Here is a 17,838-nt window from a genome sequence, read left to right on the forward strand (position 1 = left end):
CCCTTCCACCCTCCCATTCCATCCATCGTCACTGGGACCGCAACCGCAGGCCATCACCACATCGCCGCCGACCCGACCTTTGCGACTACCGAAGAATCCGCACTTCACCCTACCTACGGATACCGCAAACCAACGCACCGCCCAAAACCTTGCCAATACCCTACCCACCAGATCACAATTGTAGCCATTGGATGACTGGCCCGACCGCCACCCCATCCATCAAAGCAGCTGTATTTCGCGACAAAGCCAACTTCCTCTACTTCAGCTCCCCGTCGCCTCCCCTTCGAACTTTCGTCCGTCTCCTTTCCTTCTCCACGCCCAATCTTCACACCCGCCATCTACGTCCATCACCCAACACCACAACTTCATCGAAATGGCTTCTGCGAGTGTTAGACGCAAGTCGACCGGAGGCAAGGGCGGCCTTGTCGTCACCCTCACTGTCAACGCCGGAAAGTTGAAGGAGATCATCGAGCCCAGTCCCGTCAAGGAAGACTCCCCAGTCAAGATGGACGTGGACGAGGCAAACGGCACCAAGGAGGCCCAAGAAACCCAAGACTCCCCCGCCACCTCGACGACTCTACCTGCTCCTGCTGCCGCGAACGGCGAGAATGCTTCCGACTCCAACCCTGCTACGCCGGCCGCCGGAACACCCGCACCAACCTCCATGGGACCTCCTACCGACGGAGCCAAGAAGAAGGGCACCAAACGCGGTGCTGGTGCTGCCAATGGCCTGGGTCCCGACGGCCAGCCTAAGGTGCGAGGCAAGCCCGGTCCGAAGAAGAAGGCCAGATTGTAAGTTATTCTGTATCCTTCATAGGTTGCCATGTGTACTAATTGTCTACAGGGAGGACGGTACTATCGACCCCAACGCCCGATCAGGTGCCGCCGGACACAAGCTGGGTCCCAAGGCAAATATGGGAGCTATCAACGCCGGCCTGCGAGCTCTGGACCGATCCGGCAAACCCTGTCGCAGATGGGCAAAGGGTGGCTTCACCCTCAAGAGCTTCACGGGCATTGTCTGGGAGGTCCCTCGTTGGACCGCACCGCCCAAGTTCATGCCCGACTCAACCACCGAGGAGTCAGCCGCTGCCTCCGCCGACAGCAGCCAAAAGGAGAACAAGGAAAACGACGTGGTCAAAAGCGATGCCAATAGTGCTGTCAACAGCGGCGCCGACGTCGAAATGCGCAGCGCGCCGGGCAGTGTACCTGCCAGTTCTCCGGCCCCGATGGCCATCCCCGCCGCGTCATAGATGACATGCGGCGTCTGTTTTTTCTTTCATTTGCTACGGACATTCACCTTCTCAGACGTCCGTGGATGTATACTAGAGCTCGGAGTTTTCTGGTCACGGTGGAAAAGGGTCTCATGGATGGACAGCATTTGACAGGCAACCTGCCTCGGATTCGCAGTCCATGGGCGACATCTTGTGCGCGGCAATTGGCCGCTGGCGTTCAGGAAATTCGGTATATTGGTTCAGCGAGGTAGCTGCCAAAGGCAAGGCGTTGACGAGGGCAAACACAGAGTGTACACTACGAGTTGGTGCATGCATGAAGAGCCCTGGCTGGGCGATAGAATTGATTACTCACAACAAATTTCGAATGACTGTGCCATGATCATGGTGAAATAGTCCGACTCAAATGGCCGATGGCCTTGGTGCTGAGACCCTCTGATGCAGTGAGTCCCACCTGACGGGAAGTATTTGGCCGCGGGAGTGAATGAGTTCATCGAAGTGAGGCAGGTTAAGTTTGCGGGTCGGCAGCACTGACTCCAGGCATCTTACGAATACTGAGCGACGCGACATTCATCGTCTGCCGAGGGCATTGCTGTCGGGCCTATTGTTGTCGTGCTTGCTTCCGTTGTTTTCGCTGCTGTTGTCTCTGCCATCTTCGCCATCGTCACTGGTGTAATCGTTGCTATTGTCCGTTGTCGTCCTATGATTATACATCACGCCGAATAACCTGCTTATTCGGTTTGGATGCATCGCGACGTTGGCGATAATGCCATTGCAGGCCGGTAATGATGACTCGAGGGGGCGCTTCCGGCGACGTTGTGGTGGTCAAACAGTGGCCAAAGGCATGTGGAAACCCACTGTCGGCAAGGCGCGAAAAAAGCATTGGTGCCCTCCTCGCACGATTCCCCCATCCAGCTCATTTGCTTCCTTCTGATGGAGGAGGCCGGGACCAAGGGACGTTGGTGTCAAACATGAATCTTAGGTAAGCAAGGGGGGCTGGGAAGCGAAGAGCCCCGTTTGGATGATTAAGGGACAGTATCAATTCTTGGTTTGCCAAACTGTGTAGATACCGGTACCTTAGTAAGTTAGTATGACGCCATGGAACGATTCCCCGTCGTCTCGAAATCCAGCTAAGCTTCTCTCTTTCAAGGCCACGTCTTTGTCCATCAGGAGAAACAGTTTCTAGTACCAGATGGTTCTGATGAGTATGTAACCACTAGGATCTCTTCCTTATGTGTTTATCTTGATGACAGTCTCTGTGTGTTGCTCTCCAGAGAACTTACGTCAATGAACAGCATGTCAGCAAGCCGATAAGATCGTGTAGAAGTAGCCTCTATTGCACTAGCAATGGAATCCCTGGCAAGTCCTGGGTCATCCGCAGTAGGGGGTCCCGTCTGCTGTGACTGGCCCCGTTTGGCGCCTCAACTGTTCGACTAGACTTCGACAATGACCTGCTCTCGTGATTGTTTAGCGGCATCTTTACCCTGAGGAACGGCGACGGCGGACACGCTCGGGACAAGCCAAGCCAAGCAGCAAAACAACCGCTTGTCATTTTGTCCGGGCGCTGAGCTGAGGTGGACTTCACACGCATGGATGCAACTCTCCACGTCCCGTCCGCTACCTGTCCATTCCCTGCCGACCTACCTTGCCAACACGTTAACCGCAGCCGCTCCTTGTACCCAAGGTCAGGCAGGTACCTCAAGGCATGGTGCGCACCTCTGCCGCAGTACACCACACACCACCACACTCACCCTGTACCTCCGCCCATCTCCACACTTGCCGGCCTGGAGCGATAGCACCCGACCTCATTCAACCCCATCTCTCGACCTTTCATCGCCGCGTTATCATGATAATCGAGCTGCACTGCGCCGCTTCTTAGCACTGACGAGTCCCTCCTTTTCTTGTACCTCCCTAGGCGTTGCGGTAGAGCGAAATAAACCTTGACTTCCCCGAGCCTACCCCCAAACACAACCAACACATCGTAGTACCTAGTGCGAACCGCTCTGAACATCCGTCTCAGCACGCCATTCCGAAGCCGACTGCTTCTTTGGCACCTCGACCAGCTCCCCAGACCCGACCGCCTGCCCGCATTCTACCGCCGACTCGAACAGACCCATTACCAAAGACTCGCCAAACCCGTCGCCAAATCACTCTCCTGGGGAAGCTCGGATTGCGGCTTCTCGGGGCTCTGCGAAGCTCCTAGGACGTGACTGGTGCGCCGAGCTCGCAGCCGCCGCCTTCCTTCACCATTCCGACCCTCCCCACCATGACGAACCCGTTTCATGGTGCTCCGCGTTATTCAGACTCCAACAATCCTTCCGGCGGCTCTGGTCTTCTTCCACGACGCTTCTCCTACGCCTCAGTCGCTTCTGGCCCGCCATCGAACTCTAACCCACCGTACCTCTCCCACCCCGGTCGAACTTCTGTCATCGCCCAGATCTTGAACTCCTCCGACGACATTACCTTCGAATCAGCCTCGACCAGTTACGATCCGAACAGGGGCGGCGATATGGACGGCGACAGCAACGGCGTCAGCCTCGACAGGGCGTCTCGGCGATTGTCGCGGGGTACCCAGTCCCAATCCTTCTCGAGGGCCTTCGACATGTTCAAATCAGGCCCATCAGGTGACTCGACGGGCGCCACGAATGGGCAGGGGAACGGATTCTTCGTTCCCGCGTACCTCGCCGGTTCGACGTACGTTCAGCGGCTGGAAGACGCGCACTGGACAAAGGTGCAGGCGCAGAAGGAGTCTCAGGCTGCGCAGGTACAAGCCGCGGGAAACTTGACGACGAGCGCTAGCAGCGTCAGCCTTCACGGCAAGCCGGCCTCACATCGCGGTGTGAACTACGACGTGATCGAGAAGCCCCCCGCCTTCGAGGAGGACGATTCGTTTACCCCGCTGCCCACAAGGTGGAACCGAGACGACAAGTATGGAGCTTTGGATATCCTGTCAGATGGTTTGGAAGTCCGGTACATCGGGCCAAGGGGCCAGACGGAGCGCGATCACGAGGCTTTCAGCATACGTGCCGACAACCACATGCCGCCACAGTGCGGCATGTATTATTTCGAAGTCCAGATACTATCGGGGAAACGAGACGAGTATGTTCTATCTGCGCTGCGGCTAAGTCGAAGAGATTCTAACATAATCTGCAGTATGACGATTGGCATCGGGTTCTCGGCGAAAACTGTGGCCCTCTCGCGGCCCCCGGGTTGGGAGCCGGATTCGTGGGGATATCACAGCGACGATGGGCACTGTTATGCTGGACAGAACGGCGGCAAGACCTACGGCCCTCCATTTACGGCGTCTGATGTCATTGGATGCGGTATCAACTTCCGCACCGGTTGTGCTTTCTTCACTAAGAACGGACATATGCTCGGTACGCGTTGGCTGCTTCCTACAAAGCGTGATATCGACTGACCTGCTCTTTCCAGGCACTGCGTTCCGCGAAATCGGAAAGGGAAGCAACCTCTATCCCACGGTAGGACTCAAAAAGTCAGGAGAGCACGTCCGCGTCAACTTTGGCCAAACACCCTTCGTTTTCGACATCGAGGGTTTGATGATGGTTAGTTCACATTTGCTTATTGAACCCAGCTTTACTGTTCAGTTTCTTTTGGTATTCTTCTCTGTTTTGTCGTTGGACGACTCTTGTTGTCATCATGTCTTCTCCGCCTCGCATTCCCATGCCAACCCCATTATCGCCTCTCGAATGGTCGCCGCGCACGTCAGTCGAAGGCACGCCTCTCACGCCAATTGAAGCCTCGCCTCGCACGCCACCGATGTTCAATCTGTCGTTGTTGCCCACATTGAATTCCCCACCCGCTTTTCTCCCCCTTTCTCTCTATAATGAATACAAGAGAAGAGAACGCGAGAGAAGAATGGCGGCTTGGCGGCATCAGGCATGGCATTGAGTTGACTATGCACTTTCACTTAACTGACTGAATACTATCCAGGCAGAAAAGGCGCGAATCCTGAACGAGATATCCGAGACGAGCACGACAGGCCTTGCACCGCCAATGAACGAGACCGAGCTGATTCAGTCCCTGGTAAGTCACGCAGGATTGACGCTGTTGCGTGTGGTTTCTGACCGCAAGGCAGGTATTACAACTTTTGCAACATGACGGCTATGTGGAGACGGCGAGAACCTTCGCGGAGGAGATCAACTCCGAGAAGAGAGCTTTGAGCTTGGATCCGGATGCTCCCATCGAAGGCATCAACGTTAAGGACGACGAGCACGCAAACAAGAGGCAGCGTAGGTCGACAAGCGGTTGCCGTAGGGTGCTGTGACTGATTGGTGATAGGCATTCGAAGAGCTGTGCTCGAGGGCGACATCGACAAGGCGCTTAAGCACACCAACGCTTTCTACCCCCAGGTTCTAAAAGACAACGAGCAGGTATACTTCAGGTTACGTTGCCGCAAGTTCATCGAGATGGTCCGAGCCGGCGCGGAGCTGAGAGCATCTTTGGAGGGCAAGAAGAGTAACGGACATTCCGCAGTCGATCTGAGTGCGTCGGCTATGGATCTCGACGCAAATGGTGCAGAGAACGGTGCGTGGGACCAGATGGACACCGAAGACTCCGAGGGCGCTCCTAGCAGGATCGAGACCCTCGAGTTGGAGACTCTGCAGTATGGTCAAGATCTTTCGGCGGAGTTTAGGAACGATCCCCGGCGCGAGGTTCAGAAACACTTGCAGGACATCTATTCCCTGCTCGCCTACAGCAACCCACTGATAGAGAAGGACGTCGCCCACCTCCTTGATAGGAAAGGTCGTATTACGGTGGCAGAGGAGCTCAACTCTGCAATTCTCTGTGAGTCTCAAACTCGTAATCTCGCAAACTTTTCGCTAACCCGCTGTATAGTGTCGTTGGGTAAATCGTCTCGTGCCGCTCTCGAGACGTTGTATGCTCAGACAAGCGTCCTGTTGGACGATTTGCGAGAAAGCGGCGGACCAGGCGCCTTCGTCTCGTTACAGGATGTCATCGACGATATCCCACAGTCTCAGCCCTTGTAGGGGGGACAACCTTGACCAGCATTATAGCGGATTCAGGCTTATCGGGACATCATAGATGGTATTCCACTACTCTCGTGTGCGATTTAGAATATTGTCCTCGTTCCACTCCACCTTTCTCTCATACTCATATTCTCGGCGTCAGGCTTTGTCTTGGAGTGGGATGGTGGCTCTACAGTCGGCTTTGAGGATTCCTGCATTGGTTGCTGCGGCGGACGGGTAGTTTACATAGGTCTCGCTTGGGGCGTCTGACGCCGCTGCACAAATGGACATGCTATTAACATGTGTCGGCCGACTTCACTCGGTTCATACGTGATGAATGGGGCTTATGACAGATGTATCCCGTGAAACCAACTTCGTCGAGAAGTCTAGCTGGTATGTTGTAGCAATGTTGGTTTCGCCCAGTGCGGTGCGTAGTCTACATGCCCTTTATGAGTGGGCTCTAGATATAGTACAAGTTCGCCCGGCCCTTACGCAACAACCCTCACGCAACAACCCTCACGGGAAACATCTTGCCAGCAATCTCTCCCGATGCCTCACGAGAGCAGGAAACTCCCGCAGCACCTCCGACAGCCTCCGGTCAACCCAGCCGAACGTCTCGTCCAGCAGCAGATGGGTATACGCAAAGACGGATGCGTCGAACAGGGTCGGCTCGTCGCACCCGAAGAACCAGCGCCCGGCGCCCTTCTCTTCCTCCAACAGCACGGCCAGTGCCTCGAACGCGGCGCGCGCGTCGGCGTAGACCCGCGCCGGGTCGACGACGGCGGTCCGCGTCGCCTTCAGGACCTCGGCCTCGGCGGCGGAGCGGACCTGGTGCGTCAGCGTGAGCCGGACCAGCGGGTTGTTGGAGGCCGGCTCGAAGTAGAGGCGGGAGAGGAGGGGCGCGTTGGCCGAGGAGAGGTAGAGGGCGTGGAGCCAGGCGGTGCGGACGCGGGTGTCGAGGAGGGACTGGTAGGCTTGGAGGCGGCCTTCGGGTGGTTGCGAGGCGGGCTTGTCGGATTTCGTTTGGGACTGGGCCCAGGATTCGAGTCTGCTGCCGGCGGTGACGGGGCGGGAGGGTATCGATGGCTGTAAGTAGGGGAGGGCGCCGGAGGGGGAGGCGTGGTTTGTTGAGGGGAGGATGCGGAATTCTGCGCCTGCTATTTTGAGGAAGGTCTGCGAAGGTATGAGTTAGTCAGGGGTGATCCGGAGCAGAGAGGAGTCGTGGTCTACGGACCTGCCACTTTAGACATGAAGGGTTGAAGCTGGGTCGGCCATTTGCTGCATCTTCTGCCGAGACGAAGACGTAGAGGACCGGGCTGTCGCCTCGGGAGGGGCTGCGGAGGGGTAGGTCGTTTGGTGGGAGGACGGCGAGGGGGAAGCGGCGGAAGAGGGCTGCGACCGGGGCCGGGACGTCGAACCAGCTCCTCGGAGTAGGCTCCGGCATGTTCGCGGTGCGGCAGGCCGGGGGTCGGCGGCGGGAGGTGGAGGAGGAGGAGGGGTGTTTGAGTGACTGCCGAGGAAGATTGTTCCGGAGAATTTGAGCGGAGCTTGGGCCGGTGGACGGAGGTAGGTATCCTCGGTGGTGGGGTACGTATCGTCTGAGGGAATGGGAGAGTTCGTCGTCTGCCTCTGGGCGCGTCTCGCGTGCTCTCTCTCTCAGTGTCTCCTCTCGCGCTCGTGATGTTGCCTCCCTGTTGGCCCCGTGGGAAAGGGGAGCGCAGAAAGTGGTCGCTGACTGGGTGTCAGCGGGCAGCTGCGGGTGAGGGGAGCTTGTTGGTTGGTCGAAGCTAGCCTGCCGACTACCTAGCTGCGTCGGTTCGGTTTGCAGGGCCGGGGTTTGAGGCGTGAAGGGTCTGGTTGGGTGGTTTCTGGTGTGGATCGTGTATCTCGGAGCGGGAAAACGGAGGGACATGGGAGAGAAAGGTGGGGGTTTTCTTTTGGTGGTTGCAGCGTTGCTCAGATTATCGCGGATTCGTGGTGCGCTTCTTTTCCACACCGCCCATCTGCCCGCCGGAGTAATTTATCGCGAGCCCAGTCCTCATTCCACCCGTATGCGAGATAAGGATGCCCGTGAGCTTTATTTTTCTATCTCGGCGCATTTGAGGGGTGAGGTGGCGTGAGGATGGATACGGCGTTTTTCGTGGCACGAGTTTTTGGGACATGGGAGATGGGGTTCGCAGAGATTTGACGACAAGAGACCAGCACGACGCAGCCTGTGGTCTGGATAAGCTGCTGGAATCTGGAAAGGCCGGCTGGCAAGCTGCAAGAGACGGGAGCTGCAGAACACTGCAGTCCGAGTTGCAGGCGGGTTTGCGGCGGTGCGAATGGACCCTGGATTCCTTCCTCTCGTCGGCTCTTTCCTGTTGTCTGCTATCTGCAACCTTTCCTTCCTTCCCTCTACATGTCCTTCTTCCGCCGTTGGAATGGGCATAGGCTCCGCGGCCTCAGATGCATAAGAAACCGCGCAAGACGGTCGGAATATCCGCGATGGCACGGAGTACAGAGCAAGGGTACGGCGGAAATACTGCGTATGTACTGCGTAGGTAGGGCTGCCTCACGGGGAATGATGGAGCCGGCCGAGGTCGAATCGATATCGAGCGCCCGCCGTCCGCCCCCGGTCGGTGAGGGCCCCGTCGGTGAGTAGCTCCACGTCCGGATTAATCGCGGCGAAATGGGGGGAGAGGACCGTGGGGAGTCGGATTTTCAGCGAGAATGGAGGGAATTCCAGCCAAGGCCGGCGGGTCAATCAATTTGACGGTCCCTGGGAACAAGGTGACCCCTCGGTGATCTCGGGCAAATTCCTCGCTGAATTACACCTTCCCGAGGTTCCAGTTTCCAGTTTCTCTGGCGCAGCGGCAGTGAGCGGTTGCAGGAACAAAGCATACCCGCAGGGTAAGCACCTTGCTGCGCTTGAGAGGTCGACTTTGGGGTTGTTGTCGATCTACGGTACCTTGGAGGCTGGCGATGCAGATGGCGACAGACAGACAGGACGGATTTGCCGCGACTCGTGCACAAGATGCAAGTGCAGGCGCCAGGCAAGCGGCGCGACTCCATCAGCGTCGTCATGCTTTTGAGACCATGGCTACCTTTCTTTGGGCATATCTCTCGACGCCCAAAGAGGCGCTTTTACATGTTGTCTATTGACTGGAAACAGGCGAAACTTGAGACCGTCCGCGAGGGCTAGAGATGCACTGCTACCGACGCTTTCCACGGATTGGACAGGAAGAACCTCCCTAGACCGTCTGAGATGCACCTGGAAAACCGTATCTGTACTATCAATTAAACGAGGTTGCACGTCTTCGCCTCGGCGCTGCTGGAGCGACAGGTTCCGGATGCTGCGCTGCGATGCAGTCTGCAAATCGCCATGTTGCTATTACCGATCGATGGCAGACAATGCAAGGCAGCAAGGCAGGAGAAGGAAAATTTTCGTTGGCCATGTTTCGCCGTCTCACGAGATTGCGCGATTCTGGCCCCCGGATCAGAAGAGAGTGGTCCTATATGACCATCATTCTGTGTTACCCGCCCGGGGCATTCTCATCCCGAAGGTATTCCGAGTCTGGCGCGAAGCAAGGCCCTTGCAGGCAAAGGAAAGAAAGCTCCAACTCTCTCCATTCTGCATTCAAGCGGGCGGGTCCAAGCAAGGAGAGAGGCGACGATAAAGTGGGCGTTGTGGGAGACGTTGGAAAGGATTTTTTGGGCAGATCTCAGTCCCGAGATATTCCGCATGAGCTGCTCGGGCGCCACCGCGGCGGCGCGCAGTACCAGCAGCAGCACGGGATTATGCCGATGTCAACGAGTCGGAAAACGCTGACGGGCACCAGCCAGAGAAAAGCCGTGTGGGGAAAACAAAAACGGGAATTCCGTCAATGTCGTTCGGTTGCTTCTTCACATGTTCTCCACCGATCCAACCGGCCACCCCTGGGCTTGGGACGCCATCTGTCAACTTGGTCAGGCGCGTCCAGCCCATTGTCCAGGCCTGAGTAAGGGAAAGGCAAAAAGCAAGACGTTCCTGACGCACCAAATACAGGCGACGACGCGATAGCCTCAGTCGAGACGGTACAGAGTACAGCACAGGGAGAAGATGAACAATCACAAGCAAATATGGAAGGGGGAAACGGTAAAAAGCTACCGCTAGCGAAGCCACATTCCCCTCGTTTTGAGTTTCGCCCATCGCAGTTCCCCCAGGTTTTCCTCCTGCTCGAGGAGGAGGAGGAGTCGAGGCTTGTGACAATGCCCGCCGTCTCCAACATCAAGCCTCCAACCTCCACGTCCACGTCCTTCTCCCCCGCAATCCCGTTCGAGATAGAGTTCAGCCCGCACCAACCGACGCAACAGCCGCACAGTCATCACTCTACACGTTGCTGGTCTCGCCCATTATCTGAAGACAATCTTGGGACGGGATTTCCCTCCGTGCCTCCCGGGCCTGTGCCTGCGAGATGAGGTAACCGCGAGAGGGAAAGGGTGTCGCATCGGATCGAATCGAAGAAGCCTCGCTTGGCATGAGCAGCCATCCCATCCATCGCCTGCCTCGGTTTCAATCTGTATCCTCGTCTATCAATTCAACGCCTGCTCAGGAAACAGTTACGGATACGTCAAAGTACGGATACGGATACACACAAAGAAGGAATCCAGCCCGCGCCGATGGCAGGCCATGATACTGGACTGGACCAGGCCTGCAAACATGGACGGCGGACAGCATCATCTGCAGGTGGAGCAGAGCATGTCATCGCCTGGCCGTTCTGTTCCCTCCCTCGCTCGCCCTAAGCCCGGAATCGAACGAGGCAGGCTTCGGTGCATTGGCGTCGCCTTCTTCTTTCCCAGGATCGCCCTTTGCCAGGGACGGTTGATGCGATCCAGTCAAGTCCAATGCGGAGAATTGGCTGAAGGACAACAGAAGCGCTCAGAGTACCGGTACATTGACGTGACGCCCCCATGTCCACAATGACATGCCGCCTCGCCCTCTCGCCCTCTACCCCACACTGCGACACGCTCGCCGGCCAGAAGACCGACCTCCATCGACCGCCCGTGATTGCCCATTCACCGCGTTCCCCGAGCCAGCTGTCCCGGTCGCTCGAGCCGCTGATCCGCAAAGACCCTGAAGGGCTGCCCTGAGTCGAGAAGACGTGCCCCCCGCCTCACATGGGGAACATATGTATCGGTACTTGGCACATGGGGGCCTTGATTACTGCTTCTGGCGACGTTTACCGCAAGGCCTGACGCTGCACGAATACCCGTACCTCAGCAACCCCCGCCAAAGCAAACAAGCATGGCAGAAGCTGAGCTCAGGTCTCCTCGACTGATGCAATATGCATATCGATAATCGTCGTTATCGTCCGAGAGAACAAGAACAACAAGAAGAAGAAGCGCCCCAAGACGTGCGGGTGGGACGACGAACACGGCGTCATACCAAGATCGGGTCTTCCAAGTCCACCTCTCCCATCTTCGGACCTATTATTCGCGGCTCCAGAGATCCAGTCTCCAGGAATCGGTCGGGTCGGGTCTTCTAGGGCATTGAGTGTCATGGATTAGACGGTGGGAAATAACGTGTGGTGAAGGCGTGTCGTCCGCGTCCCTCTTTTTTTTTTTGCTCGGTTTTTTTCTTGCAAAAAAGAACTGGAGATGAGATGGAGGGAATCTGCTACCGCGGCTACTCTCCGTCCAAAGACTGTCTACTGCCAGTACATAGTGAATAATTACCTTGCCAACCTGGACAGCCATCTCGGTCTTGCGTCGGCAGATAGGAACCAGACGTCCAGATTCTTTATCCTCGACTCGCCCACCCCCAACTTCTCTTGCTGCCTGTTACTATTACCATCATCCATCCATCCCACCCATCTTCTCCCACACCCACACACACACACAAGCAGCTCTTCGTTTGGAACAACAGGAAGTCAACTGGACAGCCTGAAATAAACCCCCAACCAAGCCCGACCCATCACATCATCACTCATCCACACCCTCCCGTTCGTACGAGAAGCTGCCTTACCCAGCCCTTCTCTTGGTTCGAATCCCACGGTCAAGCAAACAAGAAAAAAAGGCTGCCGCTACCCACCACCATCCCGCATCCTACGCAAGCCCGCATCGACTACCGACTCGCCTTATCCAGCCTAGGATCCGGCAGGTTACTACGCTCCTCGAACGATATCCCACACATAAGAGTCTCGACATCCCTCGCTCGCGTGTGCGTGTGGCTCAGTGACCTTTCTGCGTGTCTCACTCACTCACTCCCTCACTCTCTGTCGTCCTCTGGCTCTCCGGCTCTCTCGCGCCATCCCTCTCAAAAGGAAAGAAAAGAAAACCCTTTTGGTCAAGCTCGTCACCAAATCTTCCCACTCGGCCTTTCGTTCCTTTCGTTCGTCACACCCCTTGTCGACCGCTTCTAATCTATCCTATCCACCTACTGTTGGCTATCCCGCTGCAAGGGTTGGTTATCCGCAATCGCGCCGAGAGTCCAATATTGCGTCCAATATTGTCCAAGCAAGACAGAAGAGGTCCCGCAATTAGCCTGTCACCGGCAACCCAGGGTCGTCCCACGATCACTTTAAACCTGCGTCCATCCCCACGGTTCACGGCTATCCCGTTACGTTTGAGAAAGAAAAAAAATCTCAGACAACAGGACGCCCTCTTTTGCTTAAAAGAACAAGATCATCCGCGCACACTCGCTCCTCTTTGGACGCCTCCGTTTCTCGATCCTGATCTTCCGGTTCCTGATCTCCAACCTCCCCCCCCGCCTGACATCACCTTCTCTCAGGTACACTGTGCTCGGTGGTCTCACACGCACACAAAAAACAGTCAAGATCGGCACCCCGACAATCCAAGATCTGGGGATTATAATACCACCAACCATCGCCTCCTCCTCGCCTCGACCTGCAGCCACCCGCCTCGGTTCTTCTGCCCTCGGGAAAACAAAAAGACATCTCAACCCACCAACGCACAATATACACTTAAAAACCCTCATCTCACCAAAACACCCACAATCATGAACGCACCAATCCAGTCCCCTTCCCGCCAGGACTCCATGTCCTCGCAATCCTCATCGTCGACCCAGCAGTCGCCCATGAACCAGATGGCCCCGCCGCCTCAGCAACACCAACAAGCCCCGGCCCCGTCCACAGAGGCCTTCCTCCGCGACTTCACCCTCGTCGCCGAGGCCGCAAAACGCGCCCAGATGGCCGTCATGATGCGTGACTTCGAGGCCTGCGGTCTGTCGTAAGCCACATACGCAAGCAAAAACGGTCCGCGAGGCTGCTGCTACCACGACCGACGACGACGAACAATCCTTCCAAAGGACACCGTCCGAGCAAACCTTGATTTTCACTCACGTTGTTCTGCTCGGACCCGTCTGCGGGGGACTTCGCCAACTATCGGATGGGCGTCGCTGAAACAATGCGGCCTGCGGGAGGATGCCGAGGCATGCGAGGGAATGTCTCTTTCTCTCTTTTTTCCGTTCCTCGCACGACTTCACACGGGGGGGTGCGGACTCGAAAGGCCGCGAGATACCCGTCGCCGTCTGCTCCGTTGTGTTAGCCACTCGCTTCTTTCTCCCTCTCGTCGGATCATTCTCGCGTCCTTCACTACTTCCATCCCACTCACTCGGAAAACATGCTCTCCTCTCGCTACCGAACCGTTTAATCGACTTAGAAGTCTTTCATCTTGGGGACCTTCGGCACCATCGGTTTTACTCTTTCTTCCTATCATATCTCGGGGAAAATGGGGAAACGGATAGACGAATTCTAACTCATCACGGCAAACCAAACCACACCACCATTATATCTTTTTTTCTTCTCCAAAGGGAACAACATCGGCGTATCACGGGAACATTGGGGCATATTGCATCGCAGGAATCGGGAATATCTATAGGGATGATTTACGTGTTTTACAACGGGGGCGTTCCATGGCGTAATATTTCCACCGGGCTTTGGGGGTTTTTGTCATGATGTTGGTCATACCCGCCCGACGACTGCTTCGTTCTTATGTATGAATACCACATCGACGGAGGACGGTAGTCCTACCTAGATCTTATCTTTAACAGTTTCGAGAAATACGATACCAGTCTTGACTGGTTTATCTTCAAACCCAATCATACAAGTCCCGTCCCGACGCTTCGCAGTGAGCCGCTCTAGTTACACCAATCTTGAACCCAACCCCATCATCTCTATCCCAGAACCTTCGCGCGTGTCGTCCACAATCACAATTTGGAAGCCAACACGATCCCGCCATCAACCGTGATCGTCGCCCCCGTCACGAACGCGCCCGCCCTCGACGCCAAAAACAAACACGCCCCCGCGACGTCCTGCGGCGTCCCGATCCTCCGCATCGGGATCTCCTCCTCGATCGTCGCCCTCATCGACTCCAGCGTCGCCTTCATCATCTTGCTCTCGAACGGCCCGCACGCGAGCGTGTTGCTCGTCACCCCCCTCGGCCCCAGCTCCCGCGCCAGCGCCCGCGACAGGTGGTGCAGCCCGGCCTTGCTCGCGCTGTACGCGAAGCTGCTCATCAGCGGCACCCGCAGCCCGTCCACGCTCCCGATGTTGATCACCCTTGCCGGGTCCCCCTCCTTGGCTCCGGCCTCCAACAGCGGCGCCGCGAGTTGGGTGAGCGTGAAGACGCGGTGCAGGTTGAGCGTGAGCAGCTTGGACCAGGCGGCGTCCGGGTAGGTGTCGAAGGAGTCGCCCCAGGCGGCGCCCGAGTTGTTGACGAGGACGTGGAGCTTGCCGCCCGTCTTCTCGGCGAGGGAGGCGACGAGGGCCTTGCAGTCGTCGAGCTTCTGCAGGTCCGCGGGGATGGCGTGGGCCTTGCCGGGCCCCTTTGCCGTCAGGGCCTCGGCGGCGGAGGCGCAGGCGGCGGCGTCGCGGGAGGAGACGTAGACCGTCGCGCCGTTGGCGACGAAGCCCTCCGAGATCATGAGGCCGATGCCCTTTGCGCCGCCCGTGACGAGGACGATTTTGTCCTGGGAGGTGCTGTGTTAGCTTTTTTTTTTCTCTTATTGCTTCATGATTTGTAACATGAGTGAGTGCCGCGGTTGACTACCTTGACGTTGAAGAGTGAAGCGGCATCCATTGTTGCTTGCTAGCTTGCTTCTCCCTGCAGGAAACGTAAGAAAGTGGCTCGGTCTGCTGTGAATACGACTTAGGCAATTGCCAATCTGGGGAAGTGCAGTAGCGTGGTGATGTGAGGAGGATTCGAGGGGGTGATTGTTGCTTAAGGAGATTCAAGCTCGAGGAGCTCTCGGCTGAGGTGAGAGCTTCGGCCTCCTGGGTTCAGATGAGCCGAGGCTCACTTTGAGGGGTCCAGACCGACGCGCGATAAGGAATACATCAAACCCCACGCGAAATGCCGTGCAACTGGCTGTACCCTGTAACACAGAGACCGATAGTTTATTAAACCACGATGCGACACTGCAAATGCCGTTTCCCAACCTCAAACCTTGGCCGGCCTGAACGCCTGCATCTGTGTTACAATGAAATAATGATTTATGTTCTAGAGGCTGTACTAATCTATGCATTCCCCCCTCTTTATGGTGACCGTTTCTATCCTTTGTTGGAACCGCCAACACCAACGCCTGTGCTTTTCCTCAATTTCAATGCTTTCCGGGAGGTTAGGCTGTTTGGAGATACTGCTCCTCCAAAGTCTCCCACCGGCCCGGGATAGTTCGCCAACCCGACGACTAATCCAAGATGCGGCATGTCTTCTCCGCAGATTATGTGAACGGTGAACCACCGCCCTGATTACAAGTTTCGCCGATTCGTCGACGGGTGCTTCGCGGCTGTCGCAAAACGCACAGAAATGCGAAAGACTCAAGAAGTCGACGACCTAGGGCTGCGCTTTCTCATAAAAGCCGGCAACCTCGAAGGCTTCTCGCCGCTTGCCGTCGTGGTCTCCGTCTTCTCCGGCGTGGTTGTTCCTGTTGCCGCTGCCGCGGCCTCCCTCTCCTTCCGCGGCGAGCAGCAGCATCCCATGGCGGCATGGAACAAGAAGGCAACGACGGTCATCGCGGACGCGATCCACATAAAGACGAACATGCGCACACCAATCTGGGCGCTGATGTTGAGCTGATCCTGCTGTGTGAGCGCGTACCGAGCCCCTACGCTCATGACGGTGGCGATGATGGAGGCGACGGTCACCAGCAGAGCGGCAAGGCCGGCGAAGATGGCGATGGGCAGACTCCACCAGCGCGTGCGCAGGACGAGGGGGGTGGCCAGGAGCAAGGCGGCGCTGAGTGAGATGCCGGCGATGAAAAGACCGAACATGACTTGCTGACCTATTCTCAAGATGTTGAGAATGGTGCTAACCTCCGAGGGCAAAGCAATTGTTGCGCCGGCCAGAAGCTCATTTGTGAGGACTTCAATGGGGTTGAACCAGAACATCCTCTGGGGCGTTGAGCAGAAAGTGACGCCTCTGGCATCGTGTCAGTAATACGTCTTGGGCGAAGATCGAGGGCTTGGACTCACTCATCATTGTATCCCTCGCAGAAGTTCCACAGGCCGACCTGGTAGAAGTCATGAAGTCCAAGGCTGCGAGCTATGGAGTTGAGCAGGACTGCATTGGTCGACGAGGACAGGGGAATGATGTCGGAGACGTCGAGCTTGAAGAAGTAGGTGTCGGTGAGGACGGGCTTGATGGACGTGTTACCGATGATGACGAGGATCAGGAAGATGATGGCGATGAAGTAGCAGACGGCGCACACGATTGCGCTATTGCGGCGTAGCTTAGCCATTGGAAGGGATTCGGGGCTCTGCCGGCCGCTGTCGATTCTGAAGTCGTCGTTTTCGCCCGCTTACTCGGGAGAGGAGTAGGTGGACGTGGATCCCAAGTCTGGTCTGGAGCCGAAGACGTTGTTCGGTGGTGTCTTCCCCAGATATCTAGAAGTACCGTCCTCCGGACTCCGGTCTGCGTGGGAAGGAAGAGTTGGGAGCAGCAGGTTTGAATTAGGCCACCAACAGCCAAGACCAAACAAAAGCTGCAAAAAGAACGGTGACACGTCTGCAGTGTCTCACTTGGTTGAAGATACTGCCAGCAGGTCGATGATGATGATGATGATGATGATGATGGGCGTTTAGGTCAGGCCTTCCAAGACAGTCCGGCAGATGTTCTGGGAGATCGAATGCTGAAAACCAAACAAAGCTGGGCCAGATCAGACCTTGCCCACAGATGGATCCCTGGCCTTGGTAAATACGGATTGGCTGGGCAAGGGCAAGGTTGATGTGAGTTGGCACTGGAAGCGGACAGGCGTATCGCTGTTGCGGAAGCTTGAAGGAGGGTATCGAACAGGGAGGATGACGTCGTAGCAACGACTATCGCTTTATTTTTGTTAGGACGTTGACCAGCGTTTTTGGCGGCAGGCTAGCAGCTAGCCGGTCTTGGCTTGAGGCAGGTCGCGGTACTGCGCAGCGGCGGGTCAGGTCTTCCCCTGGTCGTTCCTTTCGTCCCAGCTTGCAAGTGTCAAAGGAGCAAAAAAGTCAGTCGACATTTGGAACGAACTGGCAGAAAAAAGACGAGAAAGCCAAAGCACAGAAGGGACGAGTGTTTTGGGTGTTTTCCCAACCTCTCCATACGTAAGGCAGGGTGAGGTTGCAGCAGCCCACTTCGGTCATTTGCGTAGGGTCCTATCTGCGTATTGA

General features: G+C 56.5%; 6 protein-coding genes across 6 annotated transcripts; 3 read left to right on the forward strand and 3 right to left on the reverse strand.

Moving 5' to 3' along the window:
- Nucleotides 1-373: 373 nt before the first annotated feature.
- Nucleotides 374-1,250, forward strand: CkaCkLH20_00152 (uncharacterized protein; the record flags this gene model as incomplete). Its single annotated transcript, XM_038882872.1, has 2 exons — nt 374-792; nt 845-1,250. 2 exons carry the CDS (start codon nt 374-376, stop codon nt 1,248-1,250), a joined length of 825 nt encoding a protein of 274 aa, XP_038751577.1.
- Nucleotides 1,251-3,495: 2,245 nt separating this feature from the next.
- CkaCkLH20_00153 (SPRY domain-containing protein) lies at nt 3,496-6,238 on the forward strand (the record flags this gene model as incomplete). Its single annotated transcript, XM_038882873.1, has 7 exons — nt 3,496-4,328; nt 4,383-4,606; nt 4,662-4,792; nt 5,181-5,273; nt 5,326-5,479; nt 5,529-6,035; nt 6,087-6,238. The coding sequence occupies 7 exons, from the start codon at nt 3,496-3,498 to the stop codon at nt 6,236-6,238; spliced, it is 2,094 nt and encodes a 697-aa protein (XP_038751578.1).
- A 495-nt stretch (nt 6,239-6,733) lies between these two features.
- On the reverse strand, nt 6,734-7,661 carry CkaCkLH20_00154 (uncharacterized protein; the record flags this gene model as incomplete). Its single annotated transcript, XM_038882874.1, has 2 exons — nt 6,734-7,390; nt 7,452-7,661. 2 exons carry the CDS (start codon nt 7,659-7,661, stop codon nt 6,734-6,736), a joined length of 867 nt encoding a protein of 288 aa, XP_038751579.1.
- Nucleotides 7,662-13,196: 5,535 nt separating this feature from the next.
- Nucleotides 13,197-13,430, forward strand: CkaCkLH20_00155 (uncharacterized protein; the record flags this gene model as incomplete). Its single annotated transcript, XM_038882875.1, has 1 exon — nt 13,197-13,430. The coding sequence occupies one exon, from the start codon at nt 13,197-13,199 to the stop codon at nt 13,428-13,430; it is 234 nt and encodes a 77-aa protein (XP_038751580.1).
- Nucleotides 13,431-14,405: 975 nt separating this feature from the next.
- CkaCkLH20_00156 (uncharacterized protein) lies at nt 14,406-15,277 on the reverse strand (the record flags this gene model as incomplete). Its single annotated transcript, XM_038882876.1, has 2 exons — nt 14,406-15,167; nt 15,248-15,277. 2 exons carry the CDS (start codon nt 15,275-15,277, stop codon nt 14,406-14,408), a joined length of 792 nt encoding a protein of 263 aa, XP_038751581.1.
- Nucleotides 15,278-16,014: 737 nt separating this feature from the next.
- Nucleotides 16,015-16,934, reverse strand: CkaCkLH20_00157 (SUR7 protein; the record flags this gene model as incomplete). The annotated part of the gene is made up of 2 exons (XM_038882877.1): nt 16,015-16,615; nt 16,669-16,934. 2 exons carry the CDS (start codon nt 16,932-16,934, stop codon nt 16,015-16,017), a joined length of 867 nt encoding a protein of 288 aa, XP_038751582.1.
- Between the last annotated feature and the right edge of the window lie 904 nt (nt 16,935-17,838).

This window comes from Colletotrichum karsti (assembly GCF_011947395.1).
Source record: "Colletotrichum karsti strain CkLH20 chromosome Unknown Scaffold1, whole genome shotgun sequence".
Taxonomy (NCBI): Eukaryota; Fungi; Ascomycota; class Sordariomycetes; order Glomerellales; family Glomerellaceae; genus Colletotrichum; species Colletotrichum karsti.